A 19040-nucleotide genomic window follows, 5' to 3' on the forward strand; every position below is an offset into this window, starting at 1 on the left:
TATAAGATAGACATAGGCATAAGGCTATCCTTCATATAAGATAGAGATAGGTATAATGCTATCCTTCATATAAGATAGAGATAGGTATAAGGCTATCCTTCATATAAGATAGGGATAGGTATAAGGCTATCCTTCATATAAGATAGGGATAGGTATAAGGCTATCCTTCATATAAGATAGAGATAGGCATAAGGCTATCCTTCATATAAGATAGAGATAGGCATAAGGCTATCCTTCATATAAGATAGGGCCAGGGACTATTCATAGGATTCAGGTTATTGGGCAGACTAGATGGGCCAAATGGTTCTTATCTGCCGACAAATGTTTCTATAGTTTATTAGCCCAGTTCTGTTCTTCAATTGGGAATTCACACTATGGATTTGTGAATGGCATTGTCTGACGTTGCTCTGCCCACCAACACATTGTGATAGCCTCAGGGACAATGACCTTCACGGAGACATCTATAACCAGAGCTTGCATTCAGTGGACTGCACCCGAAGGGAGGCCCCAAAAATGTAATATTCTGAAGACATATGATTTCTATTTCATGTTCTATTTATTTAATAGCTTCAATTTCTAAAACAATTTCTAAAACATTAGAAATAATAAGAATGAAGACTTTTTTTAAGAATGCAAATTCTTAATATTCATATATTACTGTTCGAAAACTATAATAAGTAAGTCCAAGCCATAGAGTTCTAACGTTCTCTGTTATGCAGGGGATTAAATTTGCAAGTAACTTTTCTGGGACCTTCACATTATCCTAAACTAAGTGAAGGTCCCAGCATAGGAGAATCCTATTTTAACTTTTTTTTTTTTTTTTGTAACTGTAAAACAAAGTAGGTACCAGGAAAGCCAAACGTATTGCATGAGTATGCAAGAATAAGTGGAGTAAAGTAGCGTTTCTAGGCCTTGATAGAAAATCTGTCCCCTTAAGAGTTAGTTTAAATGGTTGGGTTTAAAGGGGTACTACCAAGGAAAACTTTTTTTTTTTTTTAAATCAACTGGTGCCAGAAAGTTAAACAGATTTGTAAATTACTTATACTAAAAAAATCTTAATCCTTCCAGTACTTATTAGCTGCTGAATACTACAGAGGAAATGGTTTTCTTTTTGGAACACAGTGCTCTCTGCTGACATCATGACCACAGTGCTCTCTGCTGACATCTCTGTCCATTTTAGGAACTGTCCAGAGCAGGAGAAAATCACCATAGCAAACATATGCTGCTCTGGACAGTTCCTAAAATGGACAGAGATGTCAGCAGAGAGCACTGTGCTCGTGATTCAGCAGAGAGCACTGTGTTCCAAAAAGAAAACCATTTCCTCTGTAGTTTTCAGCAGACTAATAAGTACTGGAAGGATTAAGATTTTTTAATAGAAATAATTTACAAATCTGTTTAACTTTCTGGCACCAGTTGATAAAAAAAAAAAAATGTTTTCCACCGGAGTACCCCCTTAACGACCGGGGTTTTTTCCGTTTTTGCATTTTCGTTTTTTGCTCCTTGCCTTTAAAAAATCATAACTCTTTCAATTTTGCACCTAAAAATCCATATGATGGCTTATTTTTTGCGCCACCAATTCTACTTGGTAATGACGTCAGTCATTTTGCCCAAAAATCTACGGTGAAATGGAAAAAAAATCATTGTATGACAAAATTGAAAAAAAAAACGCAGTTTTGTAACTTTTGGGGGCTTCCGTTTCTACGTAGTACATTTTTCAGTAAAAATGACACCTTATCTTTATTCTGTAGGTCCATACAATTAAAATGATACCCTACTTATATAGGTTTGATTTTGTCGGACTTCTGGAAAAAATCATAACTACATGCAGGAAAATTAATACGTTTAAAATTGTCATCTTCTGACCCCTATAACTTTTTTATTTTTCCGTGTATGGGGCGGTACGAGGGCTAATTTTTTGCGCCGTCACCTGAAGTTTTTAACGGTACCATTTTTGCATTGTTAGGACTTATTGAATTTTTTTGTGCGCACGACATTGACCAAGCGGTTTAATTAATGATATATTTTTATAATTCAGACATTTCCGCACCCGTCGATACCATATATGTTTATTTTTATTTTTATTTACACTGTGTTTTTTTTTTATTGGAAAAGGGGGTGATTCAAACTTTTAATAGGGGAGGAGTTAAATGATCTTTATTCACTTTTTTTTTTCACTTTTTTTTTGCAGTGTTATAGCTCCCATAGGGACCTATAAGACTGCACACACTGATCTTCTATGTTGATCACTGGTTTCTCATAAGAAACCAGTGATCGACGATTCTGCCGCATGACTGCTCAGGCCTGGATCTCAGGCACTGAGCAGTCATTCGGCGATCGGACAGCGAGGAGGCAGGTAGGGGCCCTCCCGCTGTCCTGTCAGCTGTTCGGGATGCCGCGATTAGCCGCGGCTATCCCGAACAGCCCGACTGAGCTAGCCGGCCACTTTCGGTTTCACTGTTAGCCGTGCGGCTTCACTATGACGCCGGGCCCGCCGCGATATGACGCGGGGTTACTGTGTAACCCCGCGTTATATCAGGAGAGCAGGACCAAGGGCGTACCTGTACGCCCTTGGTCCTTAAGAGGTTAAAACAAAAACCCGTCTTTTATATAAGGGTGTAGGTAAGGGTTAATTTAACTATAATATATTTTTACTTGACATATAAGTAATATGTGTACCAGGTATTAATATGTTTGCTATGGGGATTTTCTCCTACTCTGGACAGTTCTTAAAATGGACAGAGATGTCAGCAGAGAGCCCTGTGGTCGTGATGTCAGCAGAGAGCTCTGTGTTCCAAAAAGAAAAGAATTTCCTCTGTAGTATTCAGCATCTAACAAGTACTGGAAGGATTAAGATTTTTTAATAGAAGTAAATTACAAATCTGTTTAATTTTCTGGCACCAGTTGATTTAAAAAAAAAAAGGTTTTCCACCCGCGTCCACTCTTTAATCACCAGGACGCGGGAGCAATGACAATCTCTGCACCCCCAATATTTATACCCCTGAAAAACGGAACCTCACTAGTCATGTAACGGCATTAATGTCATAACAAAGTGGTCTTCAAACTGCGGCCCTCCAGATGTTGCAAAACTACGACTCCCAGCATGCCCGGACAGCCAACGGCTGTCCGGGCATGCTGGGAGTTGTAGTTTTGCAACATCTGGAGGGCCGCAGTTTGCAGACCTCTGTGATAACACATATACTTTATTTCCCTGCGGGTAGAATAGCCCTTCAGCCATTTGCTGTGCATGCTGCATGCAGATGAAGAGATGTATGCAGATGGAGAAGATTTATACACAGAGCAGTCAAATGAGATTGGGAATAAATAAAAAAAAATCATAAAGTGAAGGTTAAACTAAGAGCAGAATAGAGATTTACACTGGGCGACTGTAAGGGGAAGGCATTGTCTGAGAGCAAGGATTGCAGAATGGGAGAAGACTTTATAGAGAATGACAATGCAGATCAGTATGGAGTGGAGATGATCTCTTACTGACCTGGGAAGCCATCCATGTAAAGTATCTGGACCTGAGTCTTGACTGCTGTATGCCATTGCTTCCTCTGTACCATATCCGTATGATGTCCTGAGTCAGGGATAAGAGCAGAGCACGCCTCCTCCCCGCACCTCTTCCCACTACTTGGGATCTGCAGGACTCTGCAGTGAGATATCCAGGCTATGATTCAAGGCAACCATCCCTGACAAGGCAGTAGATGACCCGAAAACTAAAATGATCTAGCGCTATTTAATGAGAAATCGAATGTAATAGTGGTAGAAATATATGGCATATTAAAAAATATATACATTATTCAGCATGCTCGGGCTACAAAAGGCATAGCTCCACATTAAACAGTGATTTCTTACATTGGAACTGGTGATCAGGGACGTGCACACATAGACCCATGACTAGGGGATCGTATAGATCCGCAGGCCTACTACCCCACCTTCCCCCTTAACCAAGACACAACTCCAATATTGTGGTAGCAAAGGCCACAGCGGACCATTTTATTAACATATTTTTTAACCAACAAAATATATAAATATTCATATATAAATATACATACCATACAAAACACAGGGGTAACAACATAACCCCTAATAATCCTGTCAAGTGCAACAAACATTTTAACCCCTGAGATAAACCAACCCCCAGCAGAAGGGGGGACCTGAAGGCAACCAACTCATATTCCTCTCCTACTGAGCCCTTAGTCACCTCACCCCCTGACCCAAGGGCCCCACCTTCGAAGGATATCTACTGCCACGACTAGCTGAGTTCCATCCCAGCTCCACCAGGGCCGGTATAACCGCCCACTGCCACCGTTTTCCCAGCCATGCCTCCAAGTCCCCCCTTTCCATTCCAGCCGCTGCGACAACCACCAATGCCCCCCCAAAAAACACAATAAAAGGCGGGCGGGACAACTTTCCCTGCTGACCAGTGACTGACCCTCTTTCCGGTTCCTGTCCCCTTTTATCACCTTCCTATCTCCTCCCACCCCATTTTCCCGCTCTCCTCACTGACCTATAGTTAACCCCTACTTGCTCCTCATACCCCCCCTGTCATGTGCCCCCTCCTCTCCCATACTGTCCTATACGGGGGCTCTCTAAAGGGGGCTTGAGCCCCTGCTCTTTTAATGCACCTGTCTTATGATGCCCTCACTGATTGGGACCTCCGTGGAGTGATGGGGTCTGATCACTCCAGCTGAGATGACTGTCAGAGGTCCTTTATCTCAGGAATTGTGTTGTATTAACATATGTAAGGTTTTTTATAATGAGAAGTGCCCATATTTCTACTTGAGCCCGTGCCCCCCCAAAATATCTGTGCACGTCCCTGCTGGTGAGGAGCCTTGAAGGGGTACTCCGGTGGGAAACTTTTTTTTATTTTATTTTTTTAAATCAACTGGTGCCAGAAAGTTAAACAGATTTGTAAATTACTTCTATTAAAAAATCTTAATCCTTCCAGTACTTAGGAAATTCTTTTCTTTTTGGAACACAGAGCTCTCCACTGAATCACAAGCACAGTGCTCTCTGCTGACATCTCTGTCCATTTTAAAAACTGTCCAGAGTAGGAGAAAATCCCCATAGAAAACATATGCTGCTCTGGACAGTTCCTAAAATGGACAGAGATGTCAGCAGAGAGCACTGTGCTCGTGATGTCAGCAGAGAGCACTGTGTTCCAAAAAGAAAATAATTTCCTCTGTAGTATTCAGCAGCTAATAAGTACTGTAAGGATTAAGATTTTTTAATAGAAATTATTTACAAATCTGTTTAACTTTCTGGCGCCAGTTGATTTAAAAAAACGTTTTCCACCAGAGTACCCCTTCAATGGAAGACACAAACCTAAGGAATCATAAGTCTCACAACCAATGGTATATAATGAAGAGGATAAACCAATCACAGCTCATCCTTCATATTAACAGAGCTTGTTAAGTTATAAAAGATGGGTTGTCATTGGTTGTTATGGGCAAATAAGACAGTTTTTATTTATATGTTTGTGATCGGGAGAAATGTTTTCTTCTTTCTGTCTCATCCACACTGCAGAACACACTGAATACCATCACAGTTTGCAGGATTTGTATCGATATAGTAGATCTCGCCCTGTCACGTCATTCTTGCTTGCTGCATAGATTTCCCATTAGCTGTACTTGAAATCTGTGTCAAACACATCCCAGTTACTGTGGTAATACATGTCATTAGCCTATGGCGATGCGTTCCACCATATAAAATGACTGTATTTTTATTATTTGAGGCCTGCAACAAAATATGTTAGCATGCTCCATCAACCAGCATATATCAGACCATGTTTTCTCTATAAGTACTGTACTGTGACATACAGCCCCCCACAAGGAACACGTCACACTGTGGCACGCAATACTGTTTATGTCTGTAGTGTTATTATAAAGATAACGCAATAGATTTACCTACAGTTCTCTATTAAACTAGAGATAGACATGAGTAGGGGATCATATAGATCTGCTCTACTGCACCTAAACCCTAATATGGTGCAAAGGCCACAGCGGATCCACTTTTATTAAGTAACTTAATCTGTAAATTGTGGGAGCTTAGCTCAGGAGAGATGGGTAAATGGCAGTAAACAGTTTAAAACAGTGACAGTCCAAATGCAGGTGTGGTAGCTTGGGGGTGTAGGGTTGAACAGGGGTGTTGCTTGGTATAGTTTTAACGCTTGATTGTCGTAACGCCAGGGTGAGGGCTTCCTCTAGCTATATATGTCCTACCATCACCTGTCCCAAGAGCGATAGGGAGGAATAAAGGATTGTCCACAGCCGGAATTGTAATAAACTTGAAATAACTTTACTGCAGATTTTATGCAGGATGCAATTAACAACAGTCTTTACAAGAGGACTGGGATTTAGGCTCCTCACAGGTTGGCTGGGACTTTGTAGGAAATAAGCTTTGATTCCTTTTGTACGCTGTTCCACTGAATTTAGGGGTATGTTTAGGTTCGGTAGTCACGTAGGATTTGGAAGGATGGAGTTGGATTAACTCACGGTTTAGCATGCGGCTGAAGTGGAAGGCTTCAGGCCTAGATTGTCTTGTCACTGCGATAACAGATCTGCTCAGTCTGGTAGTCCGGAACTAAGAGAGAGATTATTGGATACAGCGCCCTTATATACAGAAGGGGCAGGATCAAAGCTTATTGGTTCCCCAAACCTGTCAGTCCTAGTACAAAGCATTATGGTACATCACATGACCTATCACATGACTCAAAAGGTCCTTAACCTTAGCATAACACAATTATTAAATATCACATGACCTAAGGTCTTGTACATTAATTACACTATAATAAAATATATTAAATATATACAGTTTTAATTACATTAGGAGGCGACTAGAGGTTAATCCACCAAGAGAGCCCTATCAGCATGGAGGAACTCTGACTATGGGGACCCACGACTAAAGTATGGGACCAGGTCCAGTACCAGGACACCACACAGGGTTTCTCCTTCTTTTTATTTTTAAAGACAATAATGCAGCCATATTCATACTGGCATAAAAAAACATGTGCTTGTCCAGCACTAACTAATCATTTTAGATTACCCTCACTATATATTTGGGCTAATAAAAGTGTTATGTCACAAACTGAGAGGGTCAGGTTTCCCTTTGAGTTACATCCTTTTTTTATAAAAATTTTTTGCAAACCCAGTAATGACCAGCCTTCAGAACACGTGCTGATTTGGCCCAAACTGAAAGCCTGGACTGGCCGGTAAGGGAACAACAGCCCCACCAGGGGCGTGGCTATAGGGGGTGCAGAGGTAGCAGTGCCTATGGGGGCCCCAAAGCACATCTGCCCCATAACAGACAAGTATTATAACTGGCACATGGGGTCCTATTGCAAATTTTGCCTCAGGGCCCAGAAGCTACAAGTTATGTATCTCAGCCCCACTACCAAACTGTTAGTTATTCCATACAAATCCAGGCCTGTAAATAGCACTTACCAAAAGTCTCTAGCAAGCTAAGTCTTGTCAGAGATGTAACTCTCTCCTGAAATTTCCATATCTCACCCAGCTGGGCCAGTATGGGATACGTGATTCCTAAAACCTGGTGTCTACATATGATAGGTAGAATACAGCCTTAATAAATAACTGTTAGGCTTGGTTTCCACACTTTTTTTCTGGCCTTTGCTGGATAATTGCTACTACAGTTTTTGAGCTGAAGCCAAAAGGATTCAAAGGAATGGGAAATATAAAGGAAGGACTTATACATCTACTTCCTGCTGGATCCCTTTCTGACTGTGGCTTAAAACCCGCAGTGGCAGATTACCAAACAATGCCAGAAAAAAACTGTGTGGAAACCTAGCCTTGCCATTATAAACATTAGTAAAACCTTACAACAAAAAAAAATCCTTTTAGTGTCCCTTAGTGTTCGTTCAGCAGGAGAGGGACTTGAAGGCAAGTTTATTTTGTCTAGTCTCTTACCACCTTCAGAGACTAAACCTTTTTTTTGGGACTTTGCACACATAATTGGGTACCATCCAAGCTCCAAATGACTTTACCCAAGTGAGGGGTCTTTATCCCTTCTTAACCAATTTTAGAACTTACCATTATTTCCTAAAGTGCTTTTATCTCCCTCTTGTTCAGAAGACCCCTACAACCACTACCCCACCTACCTGGGAAATTACATATTTTAGACCGGAGGGCAGGCAACCCTTCTCACTGCTCTTTCTGTACTGGCTTCTTCCCGTCAGCCCTCTGCACCTGAAGCCCTATTGCTTCATCCCCACTCCTTAAAATGATGCTCCTGTGCTCCAGCTCTCTAAACATTTTGTTCAGAACGCTCAGAGCCAGAGGCCGTGATCGTGACATTTCGGCCACGCCCCATCGTAATGTCACATCATGCCCCCTCCATTCATGTCTGCCGACAGTATTGTAGTATTATTAATATTATTACCATTTGCATAATTTTTGTATCATAGCATACAGAGCTATATATGTATACACTGACATCCATTGAGTCATCCTTCTTCTCACCAACATCCTATTGATTCTTCCAGGGCTCATGGAGACGGCTTTGATTTTCCTTTGTTCGGTCTTGGTACCAATTCTAGGTAAGAACAACCATTTCTTTACTTCACTGTTTAATGTATCCTGGTACCTAGCATATGAGGGTTTGTCTACTGAAAACCAAAGTTGGAATAATGAAATGTCATATGGCTTGCAGGGGCCATACTCATTGATGACATTCAGCCAATGGGCATGCCCTCCTCCTGTCTACATATATAAACTATAGTAAGATGCATAATATATACAGGACAGACATATACTACTACTGTCGTATCCGTTCCTTCATTATATATTGTAACAGTAAACATCATGGTTCTCTTGTGTCTGGATTTAGCTGGCACACAGTAGAAATAAGTGTAAATGTATGTAGCGACTGTAGAGACCAGACTTACTTCTAAATATGCCAATAATCTATATTTTGTAATGGTGAATTATCTTGTTTATTCATGCAGGTGCCAGTGAAGAAAAAAAGGAAACAGATCCATTTCACTATGGTAAGGTAACCAGGTGTCAATGTAAACACTTTGTAAGGTCATTTCAGAGGAAATTCTCCAAAATCTAATAGTGTGATCCAAAAATATATATGCAACTATGCTAATGCGGATTTGTTAGTCGTTTAAGTTGTCCTGTCTGTGTCCAGTAAGGTATACTGGGGACACTCATACATACTCATACAAAAATATTCCAAATACAATCTGCCAAATTAAATTTATTCCAAGAGTTCTGCACTGTCTAATATACATACAGGGGAACATGTATCATTATTTGTGTATGGTAGAAGCATTTTACCCCTTTTCCCGAATTCTAAATTATGTGCAGAAGCGCTAAATTTATCAATCAAGTGCAATGAGCTTCATAAATTGCGGGTAAATATAGTAATCTCCTCAATCCACTCTTTGGAAAATAGAATCAATGATTTAGAGCATCTTGCTACGTTAAGTCCAAGATGGCTTATACTTGCGCAAAAAAATACACACAAAGCAGGGGTAAAATCTTTCATACATGTCCCCCACAATCCTTAGGAATTAGGGTCCTTTTATATGGGCAGACCCATGTCTGATACGAGCACCTATCTAGCAGATTGCTTAATGAGGTTTTTACATGGTCATAGTGATTGAGCACCAGGGTAATATTGTCACTGCAGCCCTTCACTTGCAGTACAGTGGTCCCTCAACATATGATGGTAATCCGCTCCAAACGGACCATCGTTTGTTGAAACCATCGCATGTTGAGGGATCCGTGCAATGTAAAGTATAGGACAGTGGTCTACAACCTGCGGACCTCCAGATGTTGCAAAACTACAACACCCAGCATGCCCGGACAGCCGTTGGCTGTCCGGGTATGCTGGGAGTTGTAGTTTTGCAACATCTGGAAGTCCGCAGGTTGACGACCACTGTTAGAGGAAGTTGTACTCACCTGTCCCCGCCGCTCCGGACCATCACAGCTCGTCACCGCTGCCCTGGATGTTGCCGTCCATCTCTGTTGCCGCATTCCCGAGGTGTCCCCTACGCTCCGGCAAGGCCTCTGCTTCCCCGGCATCCTCGCTCTCTGTCGCCACCATCACATCGCTACGCACGCCGCTCCTATTGGATGACGGGACAGCGTGTGCAGCGACGTGATGACGACGATGGAGAGCGCCGACGATGCAGGGGATCCCGAAGAGGACGCGCCGAAGCCCCGAGGACAGGTAAGTGATCGTTACCAGAGCACACGGGGCACCGTAAACGGCTATCCGGTGGCAGCTGAAGCAGTCTGCGCTGCCGGATAGCCGTTTATGCGATGGCCCCGACATACAAAGGCATCGTATGTTGATGCTGCCTTCAACATGCGATGGCCTCTGAGAGACCATCGCATGTTGAAATTATCGTATGTCGGGGCCATCGTAGGTCGAGGGGTCACTGTATTGTCATTTGCACATCTCCTGTTTACACGTGGAGATATGTCGCGGACCAACAACATTTTTTATGGCCATAAAATCCCAGTGATCAGTAGTGCATTAGGCATCACCACAAGTGTTTTCTGTTTAGGATATCCTCAAATCATGACCTGTTGGGGGTACTTGAGGACCGTACTTGGGAAACACTGGTGTATTGTACCAATTTAAAGGGGTACTCCGGTAGAAAACTTTTTTTTTTTTATTATCTACTGGTGCCAAAAAGTTAAACAGATTTGTAAATTACTTCAATTAAAAAATCTTTCCAGCACTTATTAGCTACTGAATACTACAGAGGAAATTATTTCCATTTGGAACACAGAGCTCTCTGCTGACATCATGACCACAGTGCTGTTTGCTGACACCTCTGTCCATTTTAGGAACTGTCCAGCATAGGAGAAAATCCCCATAGAGAACATATGCTGCTCTGGTCAGTTCCTAAAATGGACAGAGATGTCAACTGAGAGCACTGTGCTCATGATGTCAGCAGAGAGCCCTGTGTTCCAAATAGAAAATAATTTCCTCTGTAGTATTCGGCAGCTAATAAGTACTGGAAGGATTAAGATTTTTTAAAAGAAATTGATGTAAAAAAAAAAAAGTTTTCCACCGGAGTACCCCTTTAACGGTAGGTAAGAGAGATGAAAGGATGCAGTCACCCGCGGTACTTGATAGCAGAATACTTTATTCAGATACAGTGAAAATGTAGAGCGGGTAGACGCAGAGGAGTGACCTTGCAGTGACAGGCTGTTTCCTGCACTCTAAGCGCACTTCCTCGGGCTGCCGATTGGCAGCCCGAGGAAATGCGCTTAGAGGGCAGGAAACATCCTGTCGCTGCAAGGTCACTCCTCTGCGTCTACCCGCTCTACATTTTAACCGTATCTGAATAAAGTATTCTGCTATTAACTACCGCGGGTGAGTGCATCCTTTCATCTCTCTTACCTAGTACACTACTGGTACATTCTCTCACTGTTTGTAATGTGCAGAATCCTATCCTTGTCCTAAGAATAGAAAAGAATTTCCCCAGCAGCTGTTTCTGACTTTATATGTGAGGACTTGTTATATGTGATCATTAAGAGATCATTTTTCTCTCACATTGTGATGACATTTTAAAGGTTTTAGATCCAATTACTAGTTTTCCGTAGAGTTACAGGTTACGCTGTTTTCAAGTCACAGTAGTCATTCTTTAATTGATTAATTAATACTGCAACTTGAGGGGGCACTTCCATACAGGAATATAGAAACCAAAGTACATGCTGGACAAAGACAAAAAAATTACCATAATGACCAAATAATACCTCTACACCATGGACAAATATTACCACAACATAGTGACTAAATAATTCTAGACACAGTTCATAGACAGACAGCACGGCACTACTATCCCTTCAGGTGCAGAACGGTGATGACACGGCAGACCAGGACTATAGATTGCTGGAGGTGGTGCTCTGACTAGCGATAGTGCATGGAATCACAACAAAGAAGAAGAGAAATAATCGGCAACTCACCGCGGCCAGCTGGCCGCGGTGAGTTGCCGATTATTTCTCTTCTTCTTTGTTGCGACTAAATAATTCTACCATACGGAGAAAAAATAATCCTAACATATTGAGAATGAATAATACCAGCATACAATAACTATATAATAGTAAAGCATTGGTCCCACAACACAGTACTGATCAGGAGTATTCAAAAGCAACATAAGTACCAGATAAATGCAATAGTAGTGAAAGGGGGGGATACTTCACGTCAAACCGCCCACCGGAAGTGAAGTGACAGGTGCCCTGCCCCCTGATACTTCTCGTCAAATCGCCCACCATAAGTAAAGTGACAGGTGCCATGCCCCTTTTCTAACAGTGCCTCGCTAGGTCACGCCCCCTTTGTGACATCATGTCACGCCCCCACCTCCCTGCATAACTTTGCCCCCCTTTCTCCCACAGTCACGGCCATAATCTCCTAAATGGCTGTGACTGTTTATAGTACTATGTAAACATGTTCCGACATGTCTTCCTAAAATGTTTCAGCAGCCATAATATTAATACCTCCTTCTTATATAGCAGTCCATGACCCATAACATGAATACCACCACCTAATATGTTTCAGCAGCCATAATATTAATACCGCCTTCTAATATAGCATTCCATGACCCATAACATGAATACCACCACCTAATATGTTTCAGCAGCCATAATATTAATACCGCCTTCTAATATAGCATTCCATGACCCATAACATGAATACCACCACCTAATATGTTTCAGCAGCCATAATATTAATACCTCCTTCTAATATAGCATTCCATGATCTATAACATGAATACCACCACCTAATATGTTTCAGCAGCCATAATATTAATACCGCCTTCTAATGTAGCGTTCCATGACCCATAAAATTAATAACACTGCCTAATATTGGGTCCCAGGAGCTATAATATTAATACCGCAGACTGATATTATGTTCCATCAACCATAATATTAATATCACTGCCTAATATTGTGTCTCTAGGTTGAAGTTTTTTTTCAACCTTAAAAACTGTTACAATGTTTCCCTTTGGAGCATTCTAGGTTTTGTTTTCCATCTTTGTAATCCATGATATTCTCAAACTTCACAACTTAGAGTTACAATTATTTTACACCGCTCTATAAGCACTTTAGGGACTAAACAGATGACAAAGATAAACATGACAAAGATTTAGGAAAATATTGCACCCAATAATATACAGCACAACCAGGTATTGTTCCAAATGTAAGGAAAAGAAACATATCCAAATCAAGCTGTATAAACAGAGTTTTCCAGCAGAAGCACATTTTTCTGTACATGAGCCACACATTTCACAAAGTAGTGACAAAGAGGTACAGGAAGGTTTTTCTATTACACCCTAAAAACTGTGCAAAAGCAGCGTACATAGCCATATCCCAGAATAGCTGTATAAACTATTTCTCACATTAGACACCCCTAAAAGTAACATAGATGTGTATGTAGGGGCTATATCAATGAATAGAGCCACCTCTATGTAAGGGATCTTGAATTATTTTACTGTGGGATGTAAAACAGATAATTTTTTAGTATCGGACATTGCATAACTTTAATACCACACCTAATATGGCCCATTTGCCATAATATTAATACAGCCTTCTAATATAGAGATCCATGACCCATTAAATTATTGGGTCCCAGAAGCTGTAATATTAATACCATGGCTTGATATTATGGCCCATCAACCATAATATTAATACCACTGCATAATATTGTGTCTCTAGGTTGAAGTCTTTTTGCAACCTTACAAACTGTTACAATGTTTCCCTTTGGAGCATTCCTGGTTTTGTTTTCATTCTTTGTAAACAATGATATTCTCAAAGTTCACAACTTACAGTTACAGCTATTTTACACTGCTCTATTAGCACTTTAGGTACTGTATACATGACAAAGATTCAGGTAAATATTATCCCCAAGAATAAACATTGCAACCTGGTATTGTTCCAAATGTAAGGAAGAAAATATATCCAATCATACAAATATTACTAACATATAAACTAAAAGAAAATACTATACAGTATTGATGATGTTATATGATTATAATACATAAATAATTCCATTTATTATTATCAGTGACAGTAATAACAGGACATGTATGAACACATAGTAAATACTAGAGTAGATGTATTTTAGGCTATTTTAGGAGTAAAAGTATTTACAGCTCAATTTTATACAATAAAAGGGTTCCTGGAGAACGCAAGTAAATAACAGACAAAAGAAATCTGAGGCAAGGATCTCATCTCTAAGAATTATACAAGCTCACATTCTATAATGAAGTCACTACCAATGTAATTTCCGGGAAATGCTGAAAATCATGGTATATTCTTAGGCTGAACTGTAAAGTTACACATCTTCAATGTAGACATCTATGGCAGGAGGGGTCAATTCAAACATACAAGGCCTGTTAGTATATGTTTTAGTGGTAGACCAAGTGAGCTACAGTGCTAGCGTTTGTCATTTTACCGCTTGAGTTTAACCCCTTAAGGACCCAGCCATTTTATACCTTAGCACCTGGCCATTTTTTTAACATCTTACCACTGTCACTTTAAACATTAACTCTGGAATGCTTTTAGTTATCATTCTGATTCCGAGATTGTGGTTGAAAAATCCCCAAATTTGATGAAAAATTTGAAAATTTAGCATTTTTCTAACTTTGAAGCTCTCTGTTTGTAAGGAAAATGGATATTCCAAATACATTTTTTTTATTTACATTTCCAATATGTCTACTTTATGTTGGCATCATAAAATTGACGTGTTTTTACTTTTGGAAGACACCAGAGGGCTTCAAAGTTCAGCAGCAATTTTCCAATTTTTCACAAAATTTTCAAACTCACTATTTTTCAGGGACCAGTTCAGGTTTGAAGTGGATTTGAAGGGTCTTCATATTACAAATACCCCATAAAAGACCCTATTATAAAAACTGCACCCCCAAAGTATTCAAAATGACATTCAGTCAGCATTTTAACCCTTTAGGTGTTTCACAGGAATAGCAGCAAAGTGAAGGAAAAAATACACAATCTTCATTTTTTACACTCGCATGTTCTTGTAGACCCAATTTTAGAATTTTTACAAGGGGTAAAAGGAGAAAATGTATATGTATATTTGTAGCCCAATTTCTCACGAGTAAGCACATACCTCATATGTCTATGTAAAGTGTTCGGCGGGCGCAGTAGAGGGCTCAGAAACAAAGGAGCGACAAGGGGATTTTGGAGAGTATGTTTTTCTGAAATGGTTTTTGGGGGGCATGTTGCATTTAGGAAGCCCCTATGGTGCCAGAACAGCAAGAAAAAAACACATGCCATACCATTTTGGAAACTAGACCCCTTGAGGAACGTAACAAGGAATTAAGTGAGCCTTAATACCCCACAGGTGTTTCACGACTTTTGCATATGTAAAGAATTTATTTTTTTCACTAAAATGTGTGTTTCCCCCAAAATTTCACATTTTTGCAAGGGTTAATAGCAGAAAAGACCCCCAAAATGTGTAACGCCATCTCTTCTGAGTATGGAGGTACCCCATAAGTTGACCTGAAGCGCACTGCAGGCGAACTACAATGCTCAGAAGAGAAGGAGTCATATTTGGCTTTTTGAGAACAAATTTTGCTCAGGGGGCATGTTGCATTTAGGAAGCCCCTATGGTGCCAGGACAGCAAAAAAAAAAAAAAACACATGGCATACCATTCTGGAAACTAGACCCCTTGAGGAATGTAACAAGGAATAAAGTGAGCCTTAATACCCCACTGGGGTTTCAGGACTTTTTTAACCCCATCTCTTCTGAGTATGGAGGTGCACTGCAGGGGTGCCACAATGCTCAGAAGAGAAGGAGTCACATTTGCAAACTTTGCTGAAATTGGGGGGGACGTGTCACATTTAGGAAGCCACTATGGTGCCAGGACAGCAAAAAAAATAAATAAACCCATGGCATACCATTTTGGAAACTAGACCCCTTGAGGAACGTAACAAGGGGTAAAGTAAGCCTTAATACCCCCCAAATTTTACATTTTTACAAGGGTTAATAGGAGAAAAGACCCCCCCCCCCCCCCCACACACACACACACACACACACACACACAATTTGTAAATACATTTCTTTAGAGTAATGACATACCTTATTTTTTGATGATTTTGGCTTGGCGGGGGCACAGCAGGTCTTGCTTGAGTGGAAGCGCAGTCAGGGACCTTGAGCTTGATATGGAGCCAGGATGTGGGACCCCCCCTCAAGGAGCGTTAATGGGGCGAGCACTGAGCCCTAAAATAGGGGAACACTATGGGGGACAACGGGACGTAACTGGGGTAGACAGGGGGGGTTCAGAGGCCCGTAATGTGGAGTACAGTGGGCCAGAAAATTAGAAAACATAATAAAATAGGATATGTTCCCAGAATGATGACCCAGAGCATACCCAAAACTAAAAAAAAATATGCCCGCCCCTAACCGTATGCTCTGAATCATCATTCTGGGAATGTGATGTGTGTGGCCGTCCCTAACCTGTTGCCTCAAATGCACACCCGCTCAGGTGGAGAGAGAGAGCGCTGCTCGTTTGAGGCAACATAAAAAAGTCCCTGATGATAGTGACTCAGTGACCTATGACCCATTTTTGAAAAAACACCCCCAGAGGTCTTATCAGGTTTTTTTTTTTTTTTTCAGGTTTTTTTTGGGCAATTTTGTGATTTATGGGGGTTACATTTTGGAATGTACTCTGGACTTGGTACATTGGTCAAATTATGGAAAATTAAACTGAAAGGGGAAAATTTAGGGCTCCATGGAAGTGTGATACTCCCTGAAGCAGCCTATGCAGAGGCCCGGATTATCTGGGCAAGTGTCACATTGATATGTGGTGTCCTTCCGCATCCCCTTCCTGAAACACACTCTGCATCTTTTCTGGTATCGCCCCTTCTTTCCACTGTGGGGGACCTCACGTGGAAAGTGTTGGCCTGGGACGATCCTGGCACCTATAACTCCAGACCCTTGGGAAGTCCGGCCTGATCTTTCCCGGTCAGCAAAGATCAGGAACCTTAGGACTTCTTCTTGGTACTGGAGCAATGTCCCTGTGTTGCCAACGTACTGGGATAGTACAAAAGCGTTGTACATGGCAACCTGTACCAAGTAGACCGCAACTTTTTTGTACCATGCCCGTGTTTTCCGCATGGCATTATATGGCGGGGGGGAGGGTGTGTGTGTGTGTGGGGGGGGGGGGGGGCGTGGAAGTGTGTATGTGGTGCTTGGTGTATCACAGTACATAACGGTGTGTGATTATCAACCACACACCGTTATTCAAAACCTGACTAAACTGTAACAAAACGTATGTAAATTTTTTTATCTGTATACGGTTTGAAAAATGATGTCCGGTTGCATCAATTTTTTAAGAATAAAACGTACACGTTTTTAACTTTTCACTCCATTATGAATAAAGTTTCACTTGTTTGATTGAAATTCCAAGAAAAAAAACTGTGCAAAGTCAAAAACCGTATGGTGCAAACCGAATGGAACCGTACTCACATACGGTTCTGTACTGTTCCCATTGACTCCCATGTAAAAAAAAACTAAAAGGTATACGGTTTAATACGGTTTTTCACCCGGACATAAAAATCGTGGTAGGCTACGATTTTCTGTCCAGAAAAAAAAAGTTAAAAACCGTAGGGTTTGAAATACGGAGACAAACGTATACATTATGGTGCATACAGTTTTGAATGGGAAGTCTATGGGCACGGTTTTCTGTACGGTTGCATACTTTTTTTTTATGAAACCGTATGCCGAAACCGTATAGCGAAATCGTGGTGTGAACCCACCCTAATGCTGAATATTACCATTTACTTACCATTGCAGTAGTGCATATCAGTTACTCTATATATTTTATGCTTTTTATTACTAATCCTAATACTAATTACTAAGAGGTGAGGAGGAAAAAACGAAAGTGCAAAAACGGAAAATCCACTGCGTCCTTAAGGGGTTAAAGATGTACTCCACTGGAAAAAAAAAAATTTTTAATCAACTGGTGCCAGAAAGTTAAACAGATTGGTAAATTACTTTTATTTAAAATTCTTAACCCTTCCAGTAATTATCAGCTGTTGCATACTACAGAGGAAGTTCTTTTCTTTTTGAATTTCCTTTCTGTCTGACCACAGTGCTCTCTGCTGCCACCTCTGTCCATTTTAGGAACTGTCCAGAGCAGCATATGTGTGCTATGGGGATTTGCTCCTGCTCTGGACAGCACTGTGGTCAGACAGAAAAGAAATTCAAAAATAAAAGAACTTTCTGTGGAGCATATAACAGCTTATAAGTACTCAAGGGATGACAATTTTTAAATAGCAGTAATTTACAAATCTGTGTTACTTTCTGGCACCAGTTGATTTAAAAAAAAAAATGTTTTCCAGCAGAGTACCCCTTTTAGCTTATGTCACAAAGTGATAGATCCCAAAGGTTGTAGTCTACATAATTCCCAGTCTGTTTAGATCATACAATTTATTTTAGTGTTAGGGTAGGGTCACACGGAGCGTATCTGCAGCGTATCATATGCTGCAGATGCACCGACGGTAGTCACAAAAGCGAGCTCCCTGCTGCAGCTGGGTAATTCTGTGTATTCTCTAATATATGCAGACACACAGAGCTACCCAGCTGCCGCAGGGAGCTCGCTCTTATGACAGCCGTCGAAGCATCCGCAGGACTTGTAGCTGCATATTTAAAGTTGTGTTCAGTCATTTCATTTACACTGAAATTTGCAGTATAAGATCTGCAGCTTCAAATCCAAATATGCGCAGGATACTGTACGTGTCAATATACCCTCAAGCAGTTCCAGTTTTATATAGTGTTTAAAATATTGTTGGAGGAGGTTAAAGTTGTGCATCTATCTGACTAATGTGATGTTATATTTGCACAGATTATGAAAGCCTGCGGATTGGAGGCCTGGTGTTTGCAGTCGTTCTTTTCACACTGGGGATTCTGCTGATATTGAGTAAGTCTGTTCTGCAGCAAAACTGCTCCTTGAAACGTTTTATATAAAAGACTACAGTGACACCTAGTGGTAATCAACCATATTGTTAGTTTGCTATGTTTGGCCTTTTGTACGTGTT

General features: G+C 40.9%; 1 protein-coding gene across 2 annotated transcripts in view; it reads left to right on the forward strand.

Annotated features, from left to right (window-relative positions):
• Nucleotides 1–19040, forward strand: part of FXYD6 (FXYD domain containing ion transport regulator 6) — a 115578-nt gene that overhangs the window by 80233 nt on the left and 16305 nt on the right. For both annotated transcript variants that reach the window (XM_056542774.1, XM_056542775.1), the window contains exons 2-4: nt 8501–8554; nt 8963–9004; nt 18848–18922. In XM_056542774.1, coding sequence (XP_056398749.1) covers nt 8501–8554; nt 8963–9004; nt 18848–18922 — 171 coding nt within the window. The remainder of the gene's footprint in view (nt 1–8500; nt 8555–8962; nt 9005–18847; nt 18923–19040) is intronic.

The sequence above is a fragment of the Hyla sarda genome, chromosome 10, assembly GCF_029499605.1.
Source record: "Hyla sarda isolate aHylSar1 chromosome 10, aHylSar1.hap1, whole genome shotgun sequence".
Classification (NCBI taxonomy): Eukaryota; Metazoa; Chordata; class Amphibia; order Anura; family Hylidae; genus Hyla; species Hyla sarda.